The sequence below is a fragment of the Suricata suricatta genome, chromosome 9 (genome assembly GCF_006229205.1).
Source record: "Suricata suricatta isolate VVHF042 chromosome 9, meerkat_22Aug2017_6uvM2_HiC, whole genome shotgun sequence".
NCBI classification, from domain to species: domain Eukaryota; kingdom Metazoa; phylum Chordata; class Mammalia; order Carnivora; family Herpestidae; genus Suricata; species Suricata suricatta.
In genome coordinates, this window is record NC_043708.1 from 103,637,231 (window position 1) to 103,664,501 (window position 27,271).

The 27,271-nt window shown below is 39.4% G+C and overlaps 2 protein-coding genes and 1 non-coding gene across 6 annotated transcripts in view; 1 reads left to right on the forward strand and 2 right to left on the reverse strand.

The window, feature by feature from the left end:
- Positions 1-6,983, forward strand: part of DIS3L (DIS3 like exosome 3'-5' exoribonuclease) — a 36,796-nt gene extending 29,813 nt beyond the window's left edge. For all 4 annotated transcript variants that reach the window (XM_029951412.1, XM_029951414.1, XM_029951413.1 and 1 more), the window contains 6 exons: positions 1,622-2,155; positions 3,841-3,995; positions 4,095-4,273; positions 5,630-5,775; positions 6,143-6,317; positions 6,405-6,983. In XM_029951412.1, coding sequence (XP_029807272.1) covers positions 1,622-2,155; positions 3,841-3,995; positions 4,095-4,273; positions 5,630-5,775; positions 6,143-6,317; positions 6,405-6,713 — 1,498 coding nt within the window. In that variant the 3' untranslated portion in view covers positions 6,714-6,983. The remainder of the gene's footprint in view (positions 1-1,621; positions 2,156-3,840; positions 3,996-4,094; positions 4,274-5,629; positions 5,776-6,142; positions 6,318-6,404) is intronic.
- A 1,158-nt stretch (positions 6,984-8,141) lies between these two features.
- On the reverse strand, positions 8,142-26,059 carry TIPIN (TIMELESS interacting protein). The gene is made up of 8 exons (XM_029952445.1): positions 25,962-26,059; positions 22,507-22,644; positions 22,301-22,379; positions 21,798-21,873; positions 17,125-17,247; positions 16,831-16,894; positions 10,799-11,005; positions 8,142-8,531 (listed from the first exon to the last, which is right to left on the reverse strand). Exons 2-8 carry the CDS (start codon positions 22,634-22,636, stop codon positions 8,341-8,343), a joined length of 870 nt encoding a protein of 289 aa, XP_029808305.1. The 5' UTR covers positions 22,637-22,644; positions 25,962-26,059; the 3' UTR covers positions 8,142-8,340.
- LOC115303249 lies at positions 15,845-15,980 on the reverse strand. The gene has a single exon (XR_003913941.1).
- Positions 26,060-27,271: the final 1,212 nt, after the last annotated feature.

The following is a 27,271-nucleotide window of genomic DNA, read 5'->3' on the forward strand; positions in this document are numbered from 1 at the left end:
GATCCCCATATGGGACTCTCCGGGCTCGCTTTGGATCCTCTGTCCTCTCTCTGCCCCTCCCCTGCTGGCTCTTTCTCAAAATAAGTAAATAAACTTCAAAAAGAAAAAAAAGAAAGAAAATATCTTAGGTGGTTTTAATTTGCATTTTTCCTATTATGGGTACAGTTAAACATATTTGGGTATGTTTAACAGTCATTTATGTATTTTTTTCTGTGAACTGTGTAATGTTCCTGTAAGTTTATTTATTTTGAGAGAGACAGAGACAGTGTCAATAGGGGAGGGACAGAAAGAGAGGAAGACCAAGAATCCCAGGCAGGCGCCACACTCTCAGCTCAGAGCCTGAAGTGGGGCTTAAACTCACAAAACCATGAGATTGTGACCTGAGCAGAAACTGAGTCAGACACTTAGCCGACAGAGCCACTCAGGCGCCCCTATTTCATAGGTTTTTAAATAGAGCCATTTGGTGGTAAAGCAGTTCTTTCCTAATAAACTTGTTAATCTGTCAACGATAGTGATATTATGGTTCAGTGTTTTTCTGCAGGATTTGAAAATCTTTCCTCTTCTTTACTAGAGAGCCCAACAGACTTGACTCTTTCAGTGCTATGCTAGTTTAATCAAAATGGAGAACTGTAAGGTAGTGTTCGTAACTTTACGTGTGAAGTCATTTCAGACTTGCTCAGAGCTCAACAGAACCTAGTCTAACTTTGTTGTAATTTTAAATAGTTTTTTGTTTGTTTGTTTTTTAGTTTGACCATAGAGGTTTTTATTTGTTTTGGTTTAGGCTTTATTTTCCATGTAGGATGTATAATATAAGGGGAAAATATGTGTAAATATACAAAGAAATCATTTAAAATAAGCAAAAAGATTGAGATCAATGCCATCAGGGCTATAGTTCTCTTACTGATCTCTTACAAAGTTTTTTCTTTAGGCTCAGGCACGTGAATAGGCTTTCAACCTAAGCTGTTCTTTTTTTTTTTCCATAATATTTTATTGTCAAATTGTTTTCCATAGTAGTTTTTGATTTAGTGGTGGAGGTTTGGATTGAGACATTGGTCCAAAAACCTGTCAAGGTACATTTAGGATCTAGTTCTACTTACTTCAAAAATGGAAGAATTGAGGGCGCCTGGGTGGCTCAGTCAGTTAAGCATCTGACTTAAAGCTCAGGTCATGATCTTACGGTTCATGGTTTCAAGCCCTGCGTCTGGCTCTCTGTTGATAGCTCAGAGCCTGGAGCCTGCTTCAGATTCTGTGTCTCCCTCTCTCTTTCTGCCCCTCCCCCACTCAAGCTCTGTCTCTCTCTCAAAAAGTAAATAAAAATTAAAAAGTATTTTTAATTAAAAAAATAAATGGGGGGGTGCCTGGGTGGCTCAGTCGGTTAAGCCTCCGACTTTGGCTCAGGTCAGATCTCACGTTCGTGGGTTCGAGTCCCGCGTCGGGCTCTGTGCTGACAGCTAGCTCAGAACCTGGAGCCTGTTTCAGATTCTGTGTCTCCCTCTCTCTCTGCCCCTCCCCCTCTCATGCTCTGTCTCTTCTGTATCAAAAATAAATAAAGCATTAAAAAAAATTTTTTTTAAATAAATGGAAGAATTGAATAATGATGTCAGCATTACTGGTTTTATAGGTATGCCGTAAGTGTCATATGGGAATTGGATAAAACCTCTTATGAAATTAAGAAAGTGTGGTACGGCAGAACCATTATTCGATCAGCATACAAACTGTTCTATGAAGCAGCCCAGGAACTGCTGGATGGAAACTTCAACGTTGTCGATGATATTCCAGAATTCAGAGACTTGGATGAGAAGAGCAGACAAGCCAAGCTGGAGGAGCTAGTGTGGGCCATTGGGAAGTTGACTGACATAGCACGCCACGTCCGAGCTAAACGAGACCGTTGCGGTGCCCTGGAACTGGAAGGGGTAGAGGTTCGCGTTCAGCTGGATGAAAAAAAGAACATTCATGACCTCATCCCCAAGCAGCCCCTGGAAGTCCATGAGACGGTGGCTGAATGCATGATCCTGGCCAACCACTGGGTAGCCAAGAAGATCTGGGAGAGCTTCCCACATCAGGCCTTGTTACGCCAACATCCTCCTCCACACCAGGAGTTTTTTTCCGAACTACGAGAATGTGCTAAAGCAAAAGGCTTCTTCATAGATACACGGTAATTCCTCTTTTGAGGGGGCAGAGGGAAGGGAGTGCTGTGCGCTTATTTATCTTACGGTAGTTCTTAAAATGTGACAGCCAGATCTTTGCCCCAAAATAGAAAACTTGTTAGCTCTTTTCACTTACTATATAATGTAGGTATAGAGATTAAAATTAAAACCAGTTTATTTAGTCATAATGTTGATCCACTACAATTCATAATGCAGAAGGATGGAGCCTCTTATCTGCCCCTTAGGCAAATACTAAGAAATAATCCCATGTATCTCAATACTTTAAAAATGCACCATATTTTTGAACTAATATCCTAAAACACCACACCAATGGTAAATTTATGTCATCACTCCATAGAATGAGACATTTTTACTGCCCCCCTCCAGGATAAAAGATTTTCCCTGTTGAAAATGATGCCTGCCTGGCCCGATCAGTAGAGCATGCAATTCTTGGTCTCAAGGTCATGAGTTTAAGCCCCATGCTGGGTTTACCTCAAAGCAAACAAAAATAGGGATGCCTGGTTGGCTCAGTTAGTTAAGAATCCGACTTCAGCTCAGGTCATGATCTCACAGTTCATGAGTTCAAGCCCTGTGCTGGGATCTGTACTGACAGCTCAGAGCCTGGAGCCTGCTTCAGATTCTGTGCCTCTCTCTCTGCCCCCACCCCTGCTTGCACTCTCTCTCTCTCTCTCTCTCAGAATTAAACATTTTTTAAAAAATAGCTAAAGGCTACATTAAATAAAAAAGATGTATAGAGGATTTCTTTTTCAATATTTTGTTTCAAGTAAGAGGTGCTAATTAAAATTTCATTTATCAAAATGAATTTTTTTTTGCACCTGTGTCTGTGATTGTATCTTTTGTTGCTTTGTTTGATGGATGAGCTCTATGTGCCAGGCACACTTGGTAAGGGCCTTCAGACATCTTGTGTCATTTGTATTGTATAGGCCGGGAATTACATCTGGTGAAGTTAAGTGACTTACCTATAGATTGCCAGAATCGGGCAAAATCAAGGCAGATCAAGGCAGAATCTGGATTTGAATCCACATCTGTCATACTTGAAGGCTCACATTAGCTTATACTCTCTTGATGCTCTTATTCATCATTTTCCATCTTTCTTCCATTTCTTAGTGGGCTACACTACAGAAGGGAATATGTGCTAAATTGTTCATCTTTTAATATAATTCTGTTTTTCCTGGGTTTTAAAAACTATTTGGGTAAATAAATAGAATACTTCCTGTCTCTTTCTCTTTCTTTCCCGTCTTTAAAAAAAACAGAAAATAATTTAGGTTTCTTTTACTTGTACACCTCGGGTTTAGTTTAGTTTTTTAACTCCCTCTGGCTCAGTAATTCTTGATTTTCAAAAAGTCTACTCTTTGACCTGAGGGATGTTTAAGGTTAAGGGTACTAGGAATTCAGTTCAACAAGTATTTGACCACCTACAGTGTGCTGAGCATTAACTTAACCACGAAGAAATCAGTACATTGCTCTTAAGAAACGTATTTCACTTGATATACTTGCTTTGTTTAAGCCTTAAAAGCAAACTAGGTTTCTCTAGTCAAAAAGAGTTGCTTTCTAAAACATATCCAAAATAAACTTAATTTCTTCTGAGCGATGAGTGAAGGATGTCCCACAGAGTATTACCTTGTAAATTATTGCTTGGGACTAAATAAAAGTTTTTACGTTTTTTTGTCAGGTCCAATAAAACACTGGCTGATTCTCTGGATAACGCAAATGACCTGAACGATCCCATTGTAAACAGGTTGCTGCGATCGATGGCCACACAGGCGATGTCTAATGCACTGTATTTCTCCACTGGGTCGTGCGCAGAGGAAGAGTTCCATCATTATGGTGAATGATAGCGTTTTCTTTTGTGTGGCCATAACCTTGAGCAAGTTGTTTAGAAGTATGTCTTTTTGTTGATTTCCATCTTTTGGTTTCTCTTTGAAGGTCTTGCATTAGATAAATATACTCACTTTACGTCTCCAATAAGAAGATACTCAGATATCATAGTTCACCGATTGTTAATGGCAGCCATCTCAAAAGATAAGAAAATGGAAATTAAGGACAATTTGTTCAGCAACAAAGATCTTGAGGAATTATGCAGACATATAAACAACAGAAACCGAGTAAGAGGGGATTTTAAGTTCTCTTACCCATCATCTCTTTCGCTCAGGGAGTATCAGCTTTATTGTGTAGTGGAATGAAATACCATATATTAGAATATAATATATATAATATATAATATGTATATATAATATATAAATTAAATCCCAGCACTATTCTAACCAATGAAATAACATGAAAATCATCGTTTCTTATGTTGCTCTCAATACATTTATCAACATTCTGAATTAACTTAATGTGGGTTGAGATTTAATGATAGGTGAGATATTTTTCCCAAAATGTAGAAACATAGAAGGAACATCTTCTGATTTACGAAAAATATACCATACCTGTGTCTGCAATCTTTTTTCACTTAACACATCTGATATTGACAGTACGGTGTCAGTGTAGTTCTTTGTTGTAGAAGCTTTGTGTATTCTTTCATATTGTTTGCTAGTGGATACAGTATTGTACAGCATGGAATTAGAGTATTTGGTGATACAGAAAAATGACAACCTAAGTGTTTTAATATGTTTGTATCCAATATTATAGTTCACTGGTGGGCAATATTGTAGCCAGTGGCCATGTTGGCTATTTAAATTCTTAAAAATTAAAAATGCAGCTCCTCAGTTGCACTAGCCACATTTCACATGCAATAGACATGTGTGACCAGTGGCTACCTTTGAGGCAACACAGATGTATAACATATCCGTCATCACAGAAAGTTCTATGGGCAGTGCAGCTGTATACATGCTTTTACAGACTTCTTAGGGTACTGCCTGGGTAAATTCCTGGAATTATCGAGTCAGAAGGTGTGCATGACACATATTACTAAATTGCCCTCTGAACCACAGCAGTACTAATTTATAGTTCCACTGGCAGGATTTTGGTTGAACAGACTTGAAGATAAAGGTGAGGCATAGATATGGATACTTTACATGAATGAACTATAAACAGATTGTAAATAACAGGTGGTTTTCTTTAAGAATTAAATTTCTAGGGGCACCTGGGTGGCTCAGTCGATTGAGCATCTGACTTCGACTCATGTCATGATCTCACGGTTCGTGAGTTCGATCCCCACATTGGGCTGTCAGTGCAGGGCCTGCATCAGATCTTTTGTCCCCCTCTCTGCCCCTCCCAACCTCTCTCTCTTAAAAATGAACAAACAAAAGAATTTTCTAAAACATTTTTGAGGGAATGATTACTAGGTGTGGTTAGTTGGGTTCCCACAAAACTGATTTAATTCTTAATAGAGAAAAGTATTTGTATTAATGGTTTCTAGAACGTAGCCTTTTGAAAGCCGCCGTTTCTGGGGGAGTATGAATTCCAGGTTCGCCTTGGGAATGCCAGCATGCTTTGGGTTGTGCTTCTTCTTCCAGGCAGCACAGCATTCTCAGAAACAGTCCACTGAGCTCTTCCAGTGCATGTATTTTAAAGACAAAGACGCAGAAAATGAGGAGCGTTGCATATCCGATGGGGTTATATATTCAATTAGAACAAATGGCGTGCTCGTATTTATACCAAGGTATGCGACATCTAACACAACAGTTGTTGACAAATTGTGTAGAACACAAACAGCCCATTAGGAATGATTTATTAAAATAGCTATAGGAACAACTATCTGTAGGTACAGATGTACATGATGTAATAGAATAATGCACTGCCTGAGTATAAAGGAGATTAGAATCTAGTACATCAGTGTGAAGATAGGATTTTACTTTCTTATTGAGCAAAATACTTTTCCATCTGTTCTATGAAATACTTGGAGGTAAATGAGAGGGAAAGTTGTTTTTAATCTAGAAGAAAAACTATCATTCTAGATTAAGTATTTAAGATTTGAATACTCAGAATACATTCTCTCTGGATTTTTATTCCGGCCATGGTTCATTCAGGTTTGGGATTAAAGGTGCTGCTTATCTAAAAAATAAAGATGGTTTGGTGATCTCATGTGGCCCGGATGGCCGTTCCGAATGGAAACCAGGATCCCTTCAGCGATTTCAAAACAAAATCACCTCCACCGCAACAGGAGGGGAGTCGGTCACGTTCAGTTTGTTTGACCACGTAACAGTAAGTCTGTTCCTGCATTAAGCATTCTTTGAATGTGAAGTATGAAGAATGTGCTCTGGTAATATCCATTTTTCTCCTCTGTGATAGGTGAGAATATCTGTACAGGCCTCCCGCTGTCACTCTGATATGATCAGGCTTGAAATAATAAGCAACAAACCATACGTGACACCAGACGCAGAACTGTTTCATCAGAGCTCGCTCGTGCTGAAGAGTGATTTAGTGAAAGAAGTAACCAGATCTGTGGAGGAGGCTCAGCTTGCCCAAGAAGTCAAAGTAAACGTCATCCAGGAAGAGTATCAAAAATACTGCCAAACCAAGGGCAGAAGCCTGTACACGCTCCTAGAAGAGATAAGGGACCTAGCCCTCCTGGACGTTTCTAACAGTTATGGAATGTGAGATACTCTTACTTCATTAAAAGAGCTGTTTTGTGAGTGTTTTACCTTCTTTTTAACACTAACACCCAATGTTCTGTCACCTCATGTTCTAGTTGATTGGAGTTGGGTAGGTCACAAATGCACAAAATGTTTTCTCATCATTATTAATTACAGCTGTGCAGTTAGGTCACTGTGGTAACAGACTTTTCAGAAATGAACAGATTGTGAATGGTGGGTCTGCAAGTCAGACTGCCAGTCTCTTTTTAATAAACCGAGCATTGATTTTTGATTAGCTTGTCTCAAATCCATTCTTTCAAAATAAGTTAATTTTCCTAGTGACTGCTGTACTGGGCCGGCCATTGGGGTCATAGACCCCTCTGACTTCTGTCAGGTTAACTTTCCAGTTGCCTTAAGATAATAAGACTTAGTTTAAATGTTTAAATAAACATCTAAAAATATAAATAAATAGGGACTCCTGGGTGGCTCATTTGGTTAAGCATCCTACTTCAGTTCGGGTCATGATCTCAGTTCAGGAGTTCAAGCCCCACATCAGAGCCTGGAGTTTGCTTCAAATTCTGTGTCTCCCTTTCTCTCTACCCCTCCCCCACTCAAGCTCTCTCTCAAAAAATAAACATTTAAAAAAACTTTTTTAGGGTACCTGGGTGGCTCACTTGGTTAAACAGCTGACTCTTGATTTCATGATCTGTTTGTGAGATGGAGGAGCCCTGAATGGAGTCTGCCTGGGATTCTCTCTCTCTCTCTGCCCTTCCCCAGCTCATGCTCTCTCTCTCTCTCCCTCCCTCTCTCTCTCTCTCTCTCTCTCTCACTCACTCACTCAAAATAAACTTGATTTACCCCTCTACCAAGCTGATAAACTCAGGCAGGAAAAACTCCCAAATGGGTCTACTCACCATCTGGCCCCAACACTTCTAGCCTCATATTTGCCATGCCTAAGTCTTCCTTCTTTTCTAGATTTTCATTTCTGTATCATTATTGGACCTGTTCTTCCACCTCCTCAAAGGTGTCCTGTGTGTTCCTGATGATACTTTGCAAGTTTCTCTCCCACTAGTCAGTAAGGTACCAAGGAGCAGTGGAACTTTCCTAGCACCCAGGCAGGCCAGACAATTTATCAGCCTTTCATGTAATATTTTAAGGATTAAAGTGACTCTTCAAAATATATTTAAGCACATATAAAACTTTAAACATCTTACCAAAAATGTAAATTGCAGAATTAAATAGAAATGAAACTTTCATAAAACCTTACAAAAATCTGTAAGATTTGTATTTCTTAAAAAATGGATATTAATATTCATTATATATTTACATCTTAAAAACAACTGTGAAAATAAAACATTCAATGGCACACTAGCAGCAGAAGGTGCTTATTAACTCCTAATCGTTATTATGTCATATCTATATAAAAATAAACACTAAAGAGAAAATAATCAGCTCAACTAAATAAGAAACAAGTATAATTAGATTTTAAATAGGAATCTGTGAAAAGTCTTAGTACATGAGGATTTTCACTCCAAGTAGACAAAATACATAGTAATCTAATATAAGATAAAATAGCAAGTTAACAGATTTTCTTAGTTGAGGCCTGTCCAACCTCGGTGACATTCCCAGATGAAGCATAGTTACTGTACATTTTAAAAGGATTGGTCCAGTTGTGTTTTCTCTACTTTTAATTCCTCTTCATTTACAGTGTTGGCAGCAGCAGCAGCATTATGTGGATTGTCTAGAATGTCTTTGCTATATCCATCTGATGCTTCCTCCTCTTGATCCTCCCCTGTGTTAACCTCTTCAATGGTTGGTGCCCTGGGTGTGCTCACTAACGAGTCTGAAAGAGAAATTATTACTCCTTATAGGCACCTGATCCAGTCTTACCTGATAAATACAAATCTCTCCAGAAGCTTACATCAGTGAAAATGAAATCTATGATGACTCTCTTCAAAATAGTCATTTTTATACATGTATAAGGTCCACTCAAAAATCCAAGTCTTGGGGTGCCTGGGTGGCTCAGTCAATTAAGCGTCCGACTTCGGCTCAGGTCATGATCTCACAATTTGTGGGTTCGAGCCCCACGTCGGGCTCTGTGCTTACAGCTCAGAGCCTGGAGCCTGCTTCAGATTCTGTGTCTCCCTCTCTCTCTGCCCCTCCCCTACTCATGCTCTGTCTCTGTCTCAAATTAAAAATTTTTATGAAAAAAGAAATGCAAGTCTTGAACTCCAACCCTGAATAATAGCCAAATGCAACTGTTCTCTTTAAAAGAGCACAATTACTAGACAAAAGCTTTTAAAAATCAAATGCTCCTTGCAACTCTTGATCTCGGGGTTGAGTTCAAGCCTCAGGTAGGGTGTAGACATTACTTAAAATCTTTTAAAAATAAAAAAATAAAATGCTCTTAAGCTATATGTCACAGTGATCTCTAGCAAAGAAAATTTAGGATCCTTGTATCCATTTGGGCAAATTTTAAAGTCATATAAATAGAGGGTAAACCTTAAAATGCTTATTGCTAGGTATCTTTGATAATGACAGCAAGGAACTGCCATCAGCAATGGTTCTATCTTCCTATAATTTTTCACCTGGTAGTAATAAAATATCCATTTATAAAGCTGAAGATTAAATTCATTCATTTAAAAGCAGCCCGGAGCCTGCTTCAGATTCTCTGTCTGCCTCTCCCCTGCTCACTCTGTCTCTCTCAAAATAAAAAAGACATAAAAAAATTAAAAAGATCAAAAAAAATGTTTTAAGTAAATTCATTTTAATTGGAAAGAATGATAACACAGTCACACTAATTTTCACTTGTGAATTTTATAATTTTAAGTGAAACTTGTTTTATAACATGATGTCTTCACTACTTAACTATAATTCTTATTTTCCCATTTTTTAAAACAAATTTTTAATGTCTTATTTATTTTTGAGAGACAGAGAGAGACAGCACGAGCAGGGGAGGATCAGAGAGAGAGGGAGACACAGAATCTGAAGTAGGCTCCAGGCTCTGAGCTATCTGTCAGCACAGAGCCCGACGCGAGGCTTGAACCCACGAACTGTGAGATCATGACCTGAGCCACTCAAGCGCCCCCTATTTTCCCATTTCAAAAGGAAAACAACATTGGAAACTGAGAAAGATATATATATATTATATATATATATATATATATATATGCAATATATATATATGTCACAGTGATCTCTAGCAAAGAAAATTATATATATATATAATTATATATATATATATAATTGCATATATATATATGCAATCCCGCTTCATTCACTCAGAACCAATTTGCATTATTTTTAAATATAGTTTTAACAAACTGGGTTGTCTAAGTTTCAAAGCCCACAGTATGTTTTAAAAATGGCAAATTTTGGGGTGCCTGGGTAGCTCTGTCGGGTAAGTGTCTTACTCTTGGTTTTGCCTCAGGCCAGGATCTCATTATTTCCTGAGTTCAGGCCCTACATGGGGCTCCATGCTGACAGTGCAGAGCCTGCTTGGATTCTCTCTCCGTCCTCTGTCCCTCACCCACTCACTCTGTCTCTCTCAAAATGAATAAACTTTTAAAAAAAGTTAAAAAGAGCAAATTTTAAGACAATTTTAAAGAGAAGAGAATGCATCAGATAAGCAAACTGACAGCTAAGTGACAAAATGCAATAAAAAGCAATTAAGGACCTGTTCACATCATAGCAAATGGCTCTGCATCCTCAAAGGGCACAGGAGGCATTTTGTATGTTTAGGAAAGTACCATAATACTTAATGTTCATAATTATGATACAGATAAAATATTTGTCACATGCCTTACAGTGTCAGGAAGAATATATTTTTGAAAGATTCAGAATCAAGTTTAAACAATTAAAATAATTTTTAAAGAGGTACTCAGCTATCCAGAAAACCATCTTGGACTCAATTTATTCTTTGAGGATTCCAGAGAGCTCTCACGTACATAGACACACGCACTCCCCCTCTCTCAGTAACAAACTTAATATACTGTATCAGATTTTTCTATTCCTAGAGGTATTTTATTTTGGAGATAGTAGAGAAGTTAAAATTTCTAACATGTCCCTGCTATATTAATGGTAGCACATAAAACCCAGCATAAAATTTACCATTTCCGAGGGACTGACTATTACTCAGGAGCTTTGCCTGTCTTCTTTCCAAGGCCAGTTGTTTATTTCTCTCAATTCTCTGTTGTTGTTCTTCTGTTAGGCTTCTACTGGACTCAGAAGCAAACTTCTCACTTTCCAATGAGTTTGTCAAAAAGGGATCTAATTCGGTAGCAGTTACATCATGGTCATTATTTTCCCTTACTTCATCTAGAATAGAAATGAAAATTAGTACATCCATAGTTTGAAAAAGGGTTTATGCATCTATTAGTTGAAAACCAGTTTAAAGTAACAAGATGCCAGATCTGAAGCAACACATTTGTTTCTTCAAATTGTTCTGAGGTGTCAGACAGTTACAAATACAGATTACCTTGAACAACACAGGAGTTAAGGGGCGCCAACCCACAGCACAGTCAAAAATCCACATAACTTTTGCCTCTCCCAAAACTTAACTGCTAACAGCCTACTGTTGACCAAAATATCAATAACATAAAGTCAATTAACACATATTATCTACGTTATATGTAACATACTCAATTTTTAAAGTAAGCTAGAGAAAAGATGTTATTAGAGAAAAGCATAAACAAGAGAAAATACGGTACTGAACCTTAAAAAACTCTTTAAGTGGAGGGAGTGCCTGGGTGGCTCACTTGGTTAAGTGTCTGACGCTGATAGTACAGAGCCTGTTTGGGATTTTCTCTCTCACTGTCCCTCCCCTCCTTCTCCTCTCTCTCAAAATAAATAAACAAACAAAAAAAACAACCAAGGAAATCTTCACAACAAAAGAACAATAAATTTTTAAAAAAGACCTCTTAAATCAAATGGAAATACTAGTCTAAAATAATAAAAGAACTTAAAAGAATCCAAAGGATATTCTTAAACATTTTACATCAGACAAAAACATTTTAATAGCTATCATGTCTATATGACATACGTAATTTTATGTAAGAGAATTTTTTTTAATGTTTATTTGAGAAAGTGTGCACGTTTGTGTGAAGGAGGGGCATTTAGAGAGAGGGAGAATCCCAAGCAGGCTCCTCACTGTCAGGGCAGAGCCCAATCCAGGGCTGGACCCCATGAATCATGAAATCATGATCTGAGTAGAAACCAAGAGCCAGGCCCTTAACCAACTGAGCCACCCAGGTGCCCCTAAGCTAATTTTTAATAGGGTAAGTAAAACTCAGACACATAGTGAAAAAGGAAGAGTGCCTGGTTGGCTGAGTCAGTGGAGTGTGTGACTCTCCATCTCGGGGTTGTGAGTTTGAGACCCACACTGCATGTAGAGATTACTTAAAAATAAAATCTTTCAGGGACACCTGGGTAACTCAGTTGTTTAAGTGTCTGACTCTTGATTTCAGCCTAGGTCATGATATCATGGTTGTGGGATTGAGCCAGGCATTGGGCTCAGCACAGAGTATGGAATCTGCTTAGGATTCTCTCTCTCCCTCTGTCTTTCTGCCCCTCCCCTACTTGTACTTGTTTGCTTTCTCTCTCTCAAAATAAATAAACTTTGAAAAAAACTAAATCTTTAAAAAAAGGTGAAAGGGGCGCCTGGGTGGCTCAGTTGGTTAAGCGCTGGCTTTGGCTCAGGTCATGATCTCACGTTTCGTGGGTTCAAGCCCTGCGTCGGGCTCTGTGCTGACAGCTGGCTCAGAGCCTGGAGCTTGCTTCAGATTCTGTGTCTCCCTCTCTCTGACCCTCCCCTGCTCTCACTGTCTCTCTCTGTCTCTCAAAAATAAATAAAAGACATTAAAAAAAATTTTTTTAAAGGTGAAAAAGGAAAAGAAATTTAGACATCTGAACATATTTCCATGTTAATTTAAAAAATAACTTGGGTGCCTAGGTTGCTCACTTAAGTGCCCGACTAATAATTCAGCACTCTCTACATTAGTCTTAATAAATTCTTTTTTTTTTTTTTTTAGATTTATTTATTTGGAGAGAGGGAGAGAGACAGATAGAAGTAGAGAGAAAGGGAGAGACAAGTCCCAAGCAGGCTCCAAGCTGTCAGTGCAGAGCCTGATATGGGGCTTGAATTCACAAACTGTGAGATCATGACCTGAGCCTAAATCAAGAGTCGGACACTTAACTGACTGAGCCACCCAGGCACCCCTGGTCTTAATAAAGTCTTAAAGTCTTGTACACCAATTATCTCACAGTAAGTATACTAAAATGATCCACAGTAGTATGGAAAGGAAATACTGTTACCTTCCATTTATATTTAAGAATTAAGAAAAGCTGTTGTACTAAATTAAAGACAGGCAGTGACACATTATCATTTATCCGTGACAGGTAATGTGTGGCCTGTAAGCTACCTTAAAGGCAGCTAGTTCCATGCTGTAGAAGGGGAGGAGAGGTGGGCCCTTGCTGTTTTACATTTCAGCATATTGTGACATACAGCTGATTCTGATTGCCCAGTTAAATAGACTATCTAGTTTTAATACAAAATTCGTAAGTGGTAGCTTAAAAAGATTTCTGTAAGATAACAATATGTAGAAGAGAAGACAGAAGATATCAGAGATGCAAGAACTAAGAAAACGGCAAAGCTGACACTTCACCTTCTCCCTACATCATTCACATCACAGGGTTAAAAAAAAAAAAAAAAAAAAAAAGGTAAGTCCTCTGATCTGGCAAGTAGACAAAAACAAAATTTTCTATCACCAAGAGCATTTGAAATGTGAATTTACATACACTGTGCCTTGAGGTATTAGCTAATGTTATAAAAAACATCACAACTAGCAAAACATTTAAATAACGAAGACAAGCCTTTACAATTATTCCAGTGAGGTTTAAAAATCGTCTGGTATTCAATTTTACAATCCAAATCCCTTTTGAGGTTTTTTCCTTGACAGTGAAGGACAAGAAGCAATACACTTGTCCTTCCTGACATAGAAAAAAATCTGGCCAGAAACCAAAATGCATTCCTTTGTCAGAAAATATTGATGGAGTACAGGTAGAAAACATTGCTAGAGAAGTTAAGAAACAAGTGTTACAACCAACTATTCAATTTTGGGATTTCTAATATGCTTCACCTCACAGGGCTTACAGGATTCCAAATTAATGATAATGAAATACATACTGAACTACTGTTTTGCAGGCCATGAAAGGAAAGATCGCTTCAACAGTAAACGGCCTTTTTAATACAATGCTATATGGAAAAACAATGTGAACATAATCACTGATGGAGCTTCAACTGAAAAAAATAGAACTAAAAAAATTAGAACCACACATGAAATTCACTCACTGCAACATTCATAGGCAAGCTACTGTGGCAAAGAAGCTAAAGACAAATATTCAATACAGGATGCCATCATTTTGGCACACATAAACTAACAGATAAGCAAATATGCAATAATTAAAGGGAAGTCGTGCTATGGGAAAAAAGGGCTAGAGGAATCAGAACTGGGGGTGGGAGTACAATTTTAATAAAGTGGTTGCAGAGATCTCACAGAGTTGACATCTGAGCACAGTGTGAAGGGGGTAAGAGAGCCATGCAGACTTGGGGGCAGGAAGGACAGAGGACACGTTCAAGGCAGAGTGTAAGAGTGCAAGAGCCTTAAGACAAACATGTGCCTGGGAGGTTCGAGGAACATCTAGGAGGCAGGTGTGGTGGCAGCAGTGTGAGTGGGGAACAATAAAAAATACAGTCAGAGAAGCAAGGGAGGTAGGATAAGGAAGAGATACTGTTGGGCCAAGTAGGACATTAGAAAGATTTTGGCTTTTGCTTTGGATGAAATAAGGAGCCACTACAGGGCTCTGAGTAGAGGAGTGAGAGGACTATACATTCGTCAAAAATTTAACCCCTGATTAATTTTTAAGAAAAATGATTGAAAAAGGGTAGATGATCATTTGCTTGTAAACTTCAACCAAAAATCCTTGTATTATTGAACAAGACTGGAGAAAGAATACCAAGAGTTGTGAAGTACGGTGCATGATACTCTACTGTTTGGATGCGTCTTAGTAAGGTAAAACCAAGACTGGGTGGGAGAACACTGTATCTACACCCGTCTTCAAATCATCGATTAAGAATCAGCACAAAAAAAAAATCAGAATATTCAATCACTGTTCTCACTTTATTTTTTTTTTAATGTTTCTTTATTTATTTTTTGAGAGACAGAGAGAGACAGTGTGAGCAGGGGAGGGTTAGAGACAGAGGGAAACACAGAATCTGAAGCAGAATCAAAACATGCTAGCTGTCAGCACAGAGCCCAACGTGGGGCTTGATCCCACGAACCGTGAGATCATGACCTGAGCAGAAGCCGGATGCTTAACCAACTGAGCCGCCCAGGCACCCTATTCTCACTTTAAAACCTCATAATAATGTTCTGGGGACAATAAAAATGTGCATTTATCAGATCCATAGTATATGTATTAGAAAAACAAATAAAATGCTCAAAACGTGTATTGTTGTAGTGCCTTATCCAAAAGATTTGGAAACTATCCTCTTAAGATGCAAAGAAAACAGATTCAACAATAAACAAGGCTGTATGATGCAGGCCTCTTCTGTGTAACCCAGGCTGTGTTAAATTATGCCTCTGCGTGAGTCCCTCTCCAAAATCACCTTTGCCTGGACTCTACTCCGTATCATTCACAGTACTTGTGATACATCCTCTGTGAAGCTTCCCCCGCCCCTATGCTCTCCTTTGCACCCTACCCTGCGCCCTGTTCATATCTCTAATTCTAGCACCTATCAGAACAGAGGTGGTGTTATGTCTCTCATTCACTAGTCTGTTAGCCCATGAACCAAGGAGTCTGAACTTACTCATCTTTATCCCTGAAACTTTAGCACACACTATGCAGCTCAAAAAGTGCTGAACAATCTAACGCAGTGTATGTGCTGTGGAATTTACTGTAGTTACTAATTCCTCTTCATATACCAAATCCCATGCCGCAGATACATACCATATCTTACCAAAATGTTTAAGTCTTAAGATTATTTAAATCACAGTCCTTCACATTTTTAAAAGCAGTTTATCAATAACTTCGGGGGATCCTAAATGGAGCCTGTATTGTCTACATCTATTAAAAGTTTAAAAAACAAAAACAAAGAAACATGTATGGAGCCATCGCACAGAAAATCTGATAACTATACAGACCCTGTCGGCAGGAACCATATGTTTTGATGTGTGTGACTGCCTATGGTTGCACTGTACAACTAACAAATGCAATCAACACCAGGAACAGTCACAGAGGTCCTACGAAAGTCCTAGAGAGATCTTCCTTAACTTACGACGGGGTTATATCCTGATGAGCCCACTGTAAGTTGACAATATCTTAGTCAAAACGGATTTTATATACCTACCCTACCTAAACGTCCTCAGAATATGTGTATCAGCTTACAGTTAGGCAAAATCATGTAGCACAAAGCCTCTTTTATAATAAAGTGAATATCTCACATCATTTATTGAATCCTGTACTAAAGTAGAAAACAGAATGGTTGTCAGTAGACCAGCTGTTCACCCTCGGTCATGTCAGCCGCCAATGCCCCGCATCACAAGAGAGGGTCCTAGCCAACACACACCACTAGCCTGGGAAAAAACCCAAAATCTGAAATTCGAAGTATGGCTTCTACCGAATGCCTATCACTTCTGCACCATCAAGTTGAAATATCATTTAAATCAAACCATTGTTAAAGGCCATCTATATACAAAATCTATACTCTTAAGAGAAAAGTAAACTACTTCATCATCACACTATTCTAATTCCCCAGAGTCACTTTTTAGTGGTGTATATGTATATGAACACTCTATCTTGTCATTTATTCTCATTAACAAGCACCACAAAGGATTGAGGGTCACCATCCGAGTTCTCAAAAGCTCAAGTTCTGTGACTATATTTTTACAACATCTCTTAATGGCATGGCAGCCATGTCTTTAAGAAACAAGTATTAAATGACATGTACCAAGGCATCTTAATTAATTCCTACTTAGTGTAATTACATACTCAATATAGACTAAGAACCAGTGCTTAATCTACCCCTACCCCAACTAAATCCATTCCTAAAGCAAAATTATTATAATCATAAACCTTATTCTTACCATTATTGCTAATAAAATCTTCATGTAAAATAGGGAGATCGAGTCGAATTCGTTTTAAACAAGTCTGAAAATAAAGAGATATTTTTACACTTTCACCAGTGACATTTGGGGAAAAATGATAATTTATTCAATTCTTAGTTACAAGAAGGTTGTTCTTCAAATAACAACTATTAATTTCTGCCTACCAAGACAGATTTTAAAATGAAAACGCAAACAGCTACTTAGCCTCAACTAAATCCATGCTTGGCAGGATTTAGCATTGTGAACGATATTCATAATCATCTCAACACCTACCTGAACTTCTTTCTTACTTCCCAGGTATTCAACTCTGTCAATAAAATCCTCAAATTGCAGTTTAGGGAATAGCCTATGTGCCCAATGCTCCATGTGTCTGATTAGCGTTTTCAAGTCTTCAGCCTGGCACATAAAAATAAAAATGCTAAATAGAAGATTCATTCTCACAACTGACCTTGTCAGCAGATTTTAGAATTGAATAGTAATGCCAAAGTCACTGGTGTCATTTTATATTTATAAGGTTAAGAAACTTTTGAAGAAACTTTAAGAAGAGAAATATTTATTGAGCTCAGAGAACTGCAGTCTAAAAGAGCACTGGATATAAATTTTAAAAAACCCAGCACAAAAACTTAATAAAAGTTAAAAGATAATCATGTGTCTTTTCAGAACTGTAAAGTAATATGTGAAAATAAGTTTTAATAAAATATGTCAAGATATCTTGTAGGAATAACTAAACAAAATGACAGGTCCCTAAATCATATATAGAGAACAGTACTGAGAATTCAGCACTGTGAAAATATATTCAGAAATCCCAGCAGCAAAGTACAAAGACTAGCAACAACAGTTTAAATGTTCTCGAAGCATACTACCTATATATGAAACTTCAATTTAACATTAAAATCTTTTTATATGAAAATGGGGATGCCTGGGTGGCTCAGTCGGTTGAGCGTACGACTTCAGCTCAGGTCATGCATGATCTCACGGTTCGTGGGTTCGAGCCCCGCGGCAGGCTTTGTGCTGACAGCTAGCTTAGAGCCTGGAGCCCGCTTCAGATTCTGTGTCTCCCTCTCTCTCTGACCCTCCCCTGCTCACACTGTCTCTCTCTGTCTCTCAAAAATAAATAAAAAACATTAAGAAAAATATTTTTTTAATCTTCTTATATGAAAATGAAAAACAAAGTTTAATAAACTGAACTAATGAAATGACAAAATTCTAAATTCCTGGTTTTACTATAAAATAGTTAATTCTTCTCTTAACAGTATTTTATTTGTTTAACTTTTTTAACATTTATTTAAAAAAAAAATTTTTATGTTTTTTTATTTACTTTTGAGAGAGAGAGAAAGAGAGAAACACAGCATGAGCAGGGAAGGGTGAGAGAGAGAGGGAGACAAAAAATCCGAAGACAGGCTCCAGGCAGTGAGCTAGCTGTCAGCAGAGCCTGATGTGGGGATCGAACCCATTAACCACAAGATCATCACCTGAGCCAAAGTTAGACACTCAACTGACTGAGCCACCAGGGCACCCCATCATTTATTTTGAGGAAGAAAGGGAGGGTGGCAGGGAGGGAGAACCAGAACCTGAACCCAAAACAGGCTCCAGGCTCTGAGCCGTCCGCACACAGCCCACATAGGGCTCCAATTCACAAGCAATGAGATTATGACCGGAGCTGGGATCAGACGCTTAACTGAGCTACCCAGGCACACTCCAATAGTATTTTAAAATAGAGTAGCCAAAAGCACAGGCTCTAGGTCAGACTGCATAGATTCAAATCTCAATTCTACCACTTAATAACTGTGTGCCTTTAAACAAATCACTTTACCTCTGTGCCCTCTTCTTCATTTATAAAATAACAGTAATATTAAACACTCTTTGTAGGGTTAGGAGGAGTAGGTAATATAAGTAAAGCGCCTGACATAACGTATGCACTCAAATACTGGCTATTATTGTTACCTGATCTTGTCTAAGAAGCCGGTGATCAACCTTACCAGTAACTAAACATGGAATACTGAGAGCATGTGTCATCCTTCTCATTCTGATAATAAATATAAAAATTGCTTAAGCCAATCGCCTAAGATTATGTTCCAATTGTTGGGTGTCACCTCACCTCACAATGTCATGTTAGACCTAAGGGTCACAGGAAGAGAAACACCTAAATATACTGGGACATCCCAAGTCAAACATGGTGGAAAAAAGCAGTAAGGACTCAACTTTGTGGGAAAATAATAAGAATTTCCAAAGGCAAAGTACCAAAGACTACATAGCATAAACTCTCAGAGCTTACCTTCATTCGGTGAACAGAACACAAACTTTTTATTCTTCGTATCAACTCGTTTAATACTTATTATGAAAAGGATGAAGACTTCATTAAATTCAAAGCACCAATTCATCATTACAACCCCAAAATTTCAACAAGGGCAATGAATTAACTGAGATGGGTGTGGTTTTAAGGTTTTTTTTTCCTTCTTCAACAAGCTCTATGCCCAACAGGGGGCCTTAACTCACAACCCCAAGATCATGTCCTATGCTCCACTGACTGAACCAGCCAAGTCCCCTTCCCCCCCTTTTTTTTTTTTGAGATGTATATAGTTTTATTATTTTTATTTTTTTTAGAAAGAGCCTGTGCATGCACTCATGCGGGTGGGGGAGAGGCAGAGCAGGGGAAAGAGGGAGGGAAAGGAGAGAGAGAGAGAGGGAGAGGAGATGAGGGAAGGGGGGGAGAGGGAGAGAGAGAGAGAGATGAGGGAAGGGGAGGGGAGAGAAAGAATACCCTAAGCAGGCCCCAAGCCCAGCACAGAGCCCTAAACTGGGCTCAATCCCCCAACCATGAGATCACGACCTGAGCCAAAATCAAGAACTGGATACTTAACCAACTGAGATATCCAGGCATTCTCCTCCTTTTTTTGAGAAGATGAGTATGGTTTTATATATCCTGATTTAGGGGAGTCTGGGTGGCTCAGTGTCTTAACCATCTGACTTCAGCTCAGGTCATGATCATGCCTCTTTGAGCTGGAGCCCTGCATCGGGCTCTCTGCTGTCAGTGCAGAGCCTACTCCCTCTCTCTCTGCCCCTTCCCCACTGGCGCTCCCTCTCCCTCTCCCTCACACAGAAACAAATATTTTAAAAAGATCAATAAAATATCCTGATATACATTTAGTTTTGTGGCAAAATAGGACAGAGGCTTCTATTCCCCCTGCCTATCCATTGAAGTTGAGCAAAGCTACAATTTTTTAGCCTCCCAGCTTTGAAATCTTGGGATTTTTAATTAAAATTATTTTTTTATTGTTTGTTTATTTTGATAGGGAGTGCACGAGAGTGAGAGGAGCAGAGAGAGAGGAGAGAGACTCCCAAGCAGGCTCCACACAGTCAGTGCAGAGCCGGAAGTGAGCTTGATCTCAATGAGGGGTTCAATCTCATGAACAGAGAGATCATGACCTGAGCAGAAATCAAGAGTCAGACACTTGACTGACTGAACCACCCAGGTGCCCTGTTTTTAACTGAATTTAATTTTATTTTTCTAAATAAGCTCTATGTTCAAGGTGGGGTGTGAACTCATGACCTCAACATTAAGAGTCACATGCTCTACAGACTGTCAGCCAGATGCCCCTCTTGGGATTATTTTTTACTCCTTTTTTATCTCCTTCTTTCCAACTGCCTTAGTACTGTATGTTGTTTCTCTACTACCGCCCTATCAGCCTATCTTCACCTTATTCACCTTCACCTTAGCAGTGTGACAGCTGTCTGCTTCCAGCCTCTTCCCTCTTTCCGATTTTCCTGCCTGCATACCACACGAAGAAGGTGCTCACTGTTGTATTAACATTACTCTAGCTGGGCTATGAAAGGGGAAGTCTAAGTTCTGCCTTTAACTATTGGTAATGGACACTTAAAACTAATAAAACTCCATTTCCTTAAAAACTAGATAATAGGACCAATACCTACCCCAACAAGTTGAGAATTATTTGAAAATGCTTCATAAATTCCAAAGCTCTACAAAGATATCTGCAAAAAAAAAAATGAATCTATACTCTACATTATTCAGAGATAAGAGACTTTTGGGGCACATAGGTGGCTCAGTCGGTTAAGCATCTGATTTTGGCTCAGGTCATAATCTCATAGTTTGTGGATTCAAGCCCCACACTGGGCTTTGTGCTGGCAGTGCCGAGCCTGCTCGGGATTCTCTCCCCCCGCCCCCTCAAAATAAATGAATTTAAAAAAAAGATAAGAAACTTTTAAAATGTACATTTGGATAGTAACTGACAGTTCTTTTTTTTTCTCCATGATTATTATTATTTTTTTAATGCTTTTTTTTTTATATTATTTTTGAGAGACAGAGAGAAACAGTGCGAGCAGGGGAGAGTCAGAGAGAGAGAGATATAGAATCTGAAACAGGCTCCAGGCTCTGAGCTAGCTGTCAGCACAGAGCCCGACATGGGGCTCGAACCCACGAACCGTGAGATCTGACCTGAGCCGAAGCCAGATGCTTAACTGACTGAGCCACGCAGGCGCCCCGTGACTGACAGTTCTTAAATGCCTTCATTTTTCAACAGTTGATGTCTATCATGAATCAGACACATATGACAAGATAAATGTCATATCTTAGGGACATGTAAGCGATTGATACAGGTAAAGTCCTTGCTCTCCTGAAGCCTAAAATCACTCTTTAATGTAGACTAAATCAATTATATTCCTAGAGATCATAAAGTACAAAATCAGAGCTTACAGACTTAGATGTGATTTTCCTAAAGCTAGACAGGGGCAAAAATCAGACTATAAGACAGGTTTTTCTGATTCTTCAAGCAGTGCCCTTTCTACTCTTGGTTTCTCAAGAGATATGATGAATGATAGTATGTGTGGAACATTCTAATTAAGACTCCTCAGAACATGGTAATGTGCCCACAATTTTACCAATATTTGAAAAAAACAAAAGTCTAAAGTAAAAATCAGACATTTCTTACCTCATGGCCTTTACCTTTGAATTTTGCCTTATCAAACACATGCCTTAATGCTGGAAGCCCTCTCTCTGAAATTAATCTGTAGAGAGAAATAGGTTTTGAATTTCCAGTTTTCTAGAGCCATCAAGGTGAAAGCAAGACCATAAGAAAAAAAAATATATTATCTGAACTGGGGAAAAAAAAAGTTGTTAGAAACTTTAGAAATAACTGATCTCCAAATCATCCCAACTAAAAGTTGGAGTTTTTTTCTCCAAATGTTTTATTTATTTTTGAGAGTGAGTACGAGCCAGGGAGGGGCAGAGAGAGGGGGACAGATAATCGGAAGCAGGCTCTGTACTGACAGCAGTGAGAACAATGCAGGGCTCGGACTCATGAACTGTGAGATCATGACCCGAGCCGAAGTTGGACGCTAAACTGACTGAGTCACTCAGCCTCCCCCTAAAAGTTTTTAATATAAGGAAAAAAAGAATGTAAAGTATAAATGTTTAAGGAAATAGTAAATGTACCTCTGAGCGTCCAGCTTGGGTATATTCCGTTTAACTGTTCTCTTTGGAGGAACAGGAACAGGTGCTCCTCTCCCTGACTCTGGTGAAATATATGAAGATTTAACACCACCACATAAATAGTTTAAGCCTCCTTTACAAAATGTATCATTTCTATGCTGACAGATGGGTAACTGAACATGGGCACTTTTTTGGAATTCTATACAGACCTTCATTAGGTTCAGCTCCTTCACCATCTCTGTGTGGAGAGGCTGGAGGTGGGAAAGGAGGAAAAGTTTCATCTTCTAAATGCTCATAATCTGGTAGGTCAGTCAAACCATTCTCCTGTGGTTCCAGCATCTTTTCCTCTACCAAAAAAAAAAAAAAAAAGAAATGCTTATTCATCCAAATAGTCTTTCTATCATACAGTTAAGTTCTACCTGCAGCAAAATGCATGTGTTTCAGTCAGTTAAACCACATTTCAAACTCATATCATAAGTGGAAAGTGGTTACGGGGGGAAAAAGAACTGGGTTAGAAATCAAACCTGGGGCACCTGGTTGACTCGGTTGGTTAAGAGTCTGACTTCAGCTCAGGCATGATCTTGTTATTCCTGGGTTCAAGCCCCACATCAGGCTCTGTGCTGACAGCTCACAGCCTGCATGCAGCCTGCTTCAGATTGTCTCCGCTTTCTGCCCCTCTCCCACTGGTTCTCTGTCTCTCAAAAATGAACGTAAAAAAAAAAGAAAGAAAAACTGAAGTTTAAAAATTTTTTTAATGTTTATTTTTGAGAGAGACAGAGCGGGAGCCTGCCACAGCACTCAAACTCATGAACTATGAGATCACGACCTGAGCTAAAGTCAGAGGCTTAACTGACTGAGCCACCCAGATGCTCCAAAACTCAGTTCTAATGTAGACCCTTCCACTCAGTAACTGCATGGTTTTCAGCAAATCATTTTACCTCAACTGTTGAGTTTCCCCTATCACAAAATAATGATTTTGACTTTTCAAAGGGTTTCAAACTGTGGTCCAAATGGGTACGAACTAGGCAGGGTTCAGGTACCTCACCCGCGCTTTACCAGAGCGAGTTTGAAAACACCTGCTTACATACTGGTCTTCTAGGTAAGGTCTCCTCTGAAAGTGCTATGGAACCTGGTCTGGATCACCCAGCGGAAAACCCAAGTGGCAGTCAGAGATCTTGGAAGGCAGGCGGTTTACTTTACTAGTGGGCTCAGAGGAGATCATTCTCCAGAGGTCTGAGCCCACAGCATTAGCAGAGGGAACAATTTATAGCTCGTTACTTCCGCATTCCTCATTAATCAGGGATAGGTGTTTTCTTATTAGTCTTGCCGGCCAGCTAAACAGATTTTCCCTATCAAAAGAAGAGAAATAATCCTCAGGTTGTTAACTTGAAAGAATGTTTTTCAGTACCATCTACCTTGACCTCTCGGCAACATCTGACACTTTTGATCCGTTCCTTTTTCTGGAAAAGTGTTTCCGTTGACTTCTGAAACACAGTACTCACCTGATTTTCTTCCTCCCTTTCTGGACACTCCTCCTAGATCTTCTGTGCAGATTCATCTTCCCCTAACCTGGTCAGTAATTATTCAAGACTCCATCCTAGGCCTCTTCATTCATTTATGCACAAGGCTCCAATAATCATTTACAGATGGCTAATTTTTTTTTCTCTCTCTACCCTAAGCATCAAATCTGAGCTCCAGATCCCTACTTCTCATTTTACAGCTCTTAAATTTCTCAAAAGCACCTACAACGTACCATGTACAAACCAAACTTCTAAATTTTCCCAATTCAGTGACTGACATTCTATCCAGGCATGCAAATAAGAAGCCTGTAAAGTCTTCCTTGATACTTCTTCCCCCATCCTACACATCCTGTCCATTTTACTTCCTAAATAGCCGTTTAAGTCTTCCCGTTTCTCCATACCTCCACAAGCACTTCCTAACATTTCTGGCTTGGGTTACTCATAACTCATAACTGCTTTTGCCTTTTTCAAACCATTCTCCAGGGGCACCCGGGCGGCTCAGTTGGTTAAGCGTCTGGCTTCAGCTCAGGTCATGATCTCACGGTTCGTGGGTTTGAATCCCGCGTTGGGCTCTGTGCTGACCGCTAGCTCAGAGCCTGAAGCCTGTTTCGGATTCTGTATCTCCCTCTCTCTCTGACCCTCCCCTGCTCGTGCTGTCTCTCTGTCTCTCAAAAATAAATTAAAAAAAAATCAAACCATTCTCCATACTACAGCTAGATTGAAGCTCTGAAAATGTAAAGCCAATCACATGACCATTTGGCTTAAATATCCAAATAGATTCCTGCGGCTCCTAAGCTCCAAGCCCTTGGTTTGGCACCTTCCTACTTCTCCAGCCTCACTTCACACAACTCTTCAACTCTTTTCTTTCAGTCCCTTGAAAGGGCCATATCCCTCAGGTCAGTAGACCTTTGCTAAGGCTGCCTCCTATCTTGAAGGCTCTTCCCTGACTCCTTATCTCTTTCAGATCTCAATTATCACTTCCTCAGATAAATCTACCCCTATTTCCCTCAATTAAATCCTCCTATAATAAGCATTCAAAATGTGAAGTACCCATTTCATAGCACTTACCCAATTTTATGTTCCATTTCTGTGATTATTTGACTATAGTCTGTCTTCCATTATAGACTGTAGCTCTTAAAAGGCAAAGACCAAGTGAGTCTCTTGTGCTCCACCACCGTATCCCCAAAGCTGGTATACAGCAGGTGCTCCATATTTCTTGAATGAAAGAATAAAGTTTCCAAAGCTACCCTCAAACTGTAAAACACTGGAGCTAAATGATCCCTAAAGTCTCTCCAATTCTAAATTTCAATGACCACAAATCCATAAAAACAAAACAACATATCAACTCCCACTGTATTTTTAAGGTTCAATAACCACAGATTTTCAAAACTGCAAAGGCAGTTTTGAGCTCACATAATCTAAAGTAGCTTCCTATCTACGGTAAGTATATTCAAGTTAAGTTCAATTCTAGTTAATTTTCTCTAGGAAGAAGTGGGGTTCACACCTTTGAGGTCAACAGGGAGCTCTGAGTTTGACAGTTGGGGGCAAACTATATTAAGTGTAGCAAAAAGCAATGTTAATGGCCTGTTCATTAATATCCATAGTTCAATTCGTTCCCAGACCTTAGGGGGTCCAACGTTATCCAAGTTATCAAAACAGTAGAACGTGACGAAAGGGGAGTCCCCTCAGACGAACCAGATGTCCTCCTTTGCTAACCACCCTAAAAACACAAAACTTCCCATCCCACCCCTACCCCCGGCTCCATCCTTCCCGTCCCCGCTCCACTAGTCTCCCTACAATTTCATTCATGCATTCATTTCACATTCACAAGATGCACCCTACGTTTAGAAGCCCCTGGACAGAAAGTAGCAGGTGGCGTAAAGATCGATCTGATGCACGTTCCCTCCCGCCAAAAAACTGGGTTTAACTACAGGCCGACCCGAAACAGAAACAAGTAAATGCGCCCGCCCTCTTCCCCACAAGTCGTGGACTCTCAGTCTCGCTCAGCCCAGGTCCGTCTCAGCCTTTTCGCCCTCCCTTCGCACTCCCTCCCTGCGACCCCCCAAGCACCCCAGCTCCTTCACCTGCCTCGCTAGGCCGCCGCTTCCCCCAAGCCCTTCACAAGCCTGCAAGCCCGCTCTCACCTCAAACGTACGGCTGCGGCCACAGTTCGGTCTCCGCACAGTGGCCAGACCGCGCTGATCGCGAGACTCTGAAGATTTCCCCCGCGAGAAGAGGCCTCCGCCTTTGGCGCCAAATCTGCGCAGGGTTCGGGCGGAGCCTGCGGGACCCACCTCCCCCCAGGCCCCGCCCACCCATGTCCGTCCCCGCCTTTCCAGAGTCCCGCCCTTCCACCGCTTCCGCCCCTCCTTAATTCCTCTTCAGAGTAGAAGTTTATTTGCATAAAATTCTTTGTGTTATGCTCCAAGCACTTCAGACTTTAAAGGAAGGACTCGGTTTTCTAGTAAACTGGCTTATGGTTGGAGTAGAAAAAATAGTGGCAAAAGAATTTAATGAGAAACTTCTGATTCTTCAGAGTTAGTAACAATTCCTTAAACATTGAGTTTTATTGTTTATTGAATAATGAGCTGAGAAGACAGGTGATAAAGAGTGTTAGAGGCGTGTAGACACAAAAAATGTCAAAAATATGTTACCTTTAATACACATATTTGTTAAGGGAGTTCAGGGTTGCCCAGTTGGTTCAGTAGATGGAACTGGTGACTCTTGATCTCAGGGTTGTGAGTTTGAGCCACACCTGGGTGTGGAGATTACTTTAGAAAAAAAGTGAATCCAAATGTATTAAAAATTGTTTATAATGGTAACTGGCTTTATGGGAGGAGGTGAGATGCGGACTTAACTCTGTATCTTTCTTTTTTTTTTTTTTTAAGAAAGCTTTACCCCAAAGCGAATTTGAACTCATAACCCTCACTCAGATTAAGTCACATTCTACTAACTGAGCCAGCCAGGTGCCCCTAAACCTTTCTTAAATATATAAATACACTAACTATGCCTAAAAAAATTAAACTAAAAAATGTTATCTGCGGCAAATACAGCATTAAGATTTGACAAACCACAACGATGAGTAGTGTTTGCAACATTATTCTCTCTACTTTCCTATAGCTTGAAATATTTTGTTAAAATTATGAATAGGGACGCCTGGCTGGCTCAGTTAGTGGAGTGTACAACTCCTGATCTTGGAGTTGTAAGTTCAAGCCCCATGCTGGGTGTAGAGATTACTTAAAAATAAACTCTTTTTTAAAAATTATAAAAGAATAAATCAAATAGGTGAGAATAACATAAAATAAACTGCAAGCTGTATTACCTAAAATTATGTATGCAAGTGTGGATATGTACCATTTTCCTTAATTTTATGATTTTATTTCTATACATAAATGCATTATTTATGTAAAAATATGTATTAGATACATTTATTTATATCTATACATGCTAGATA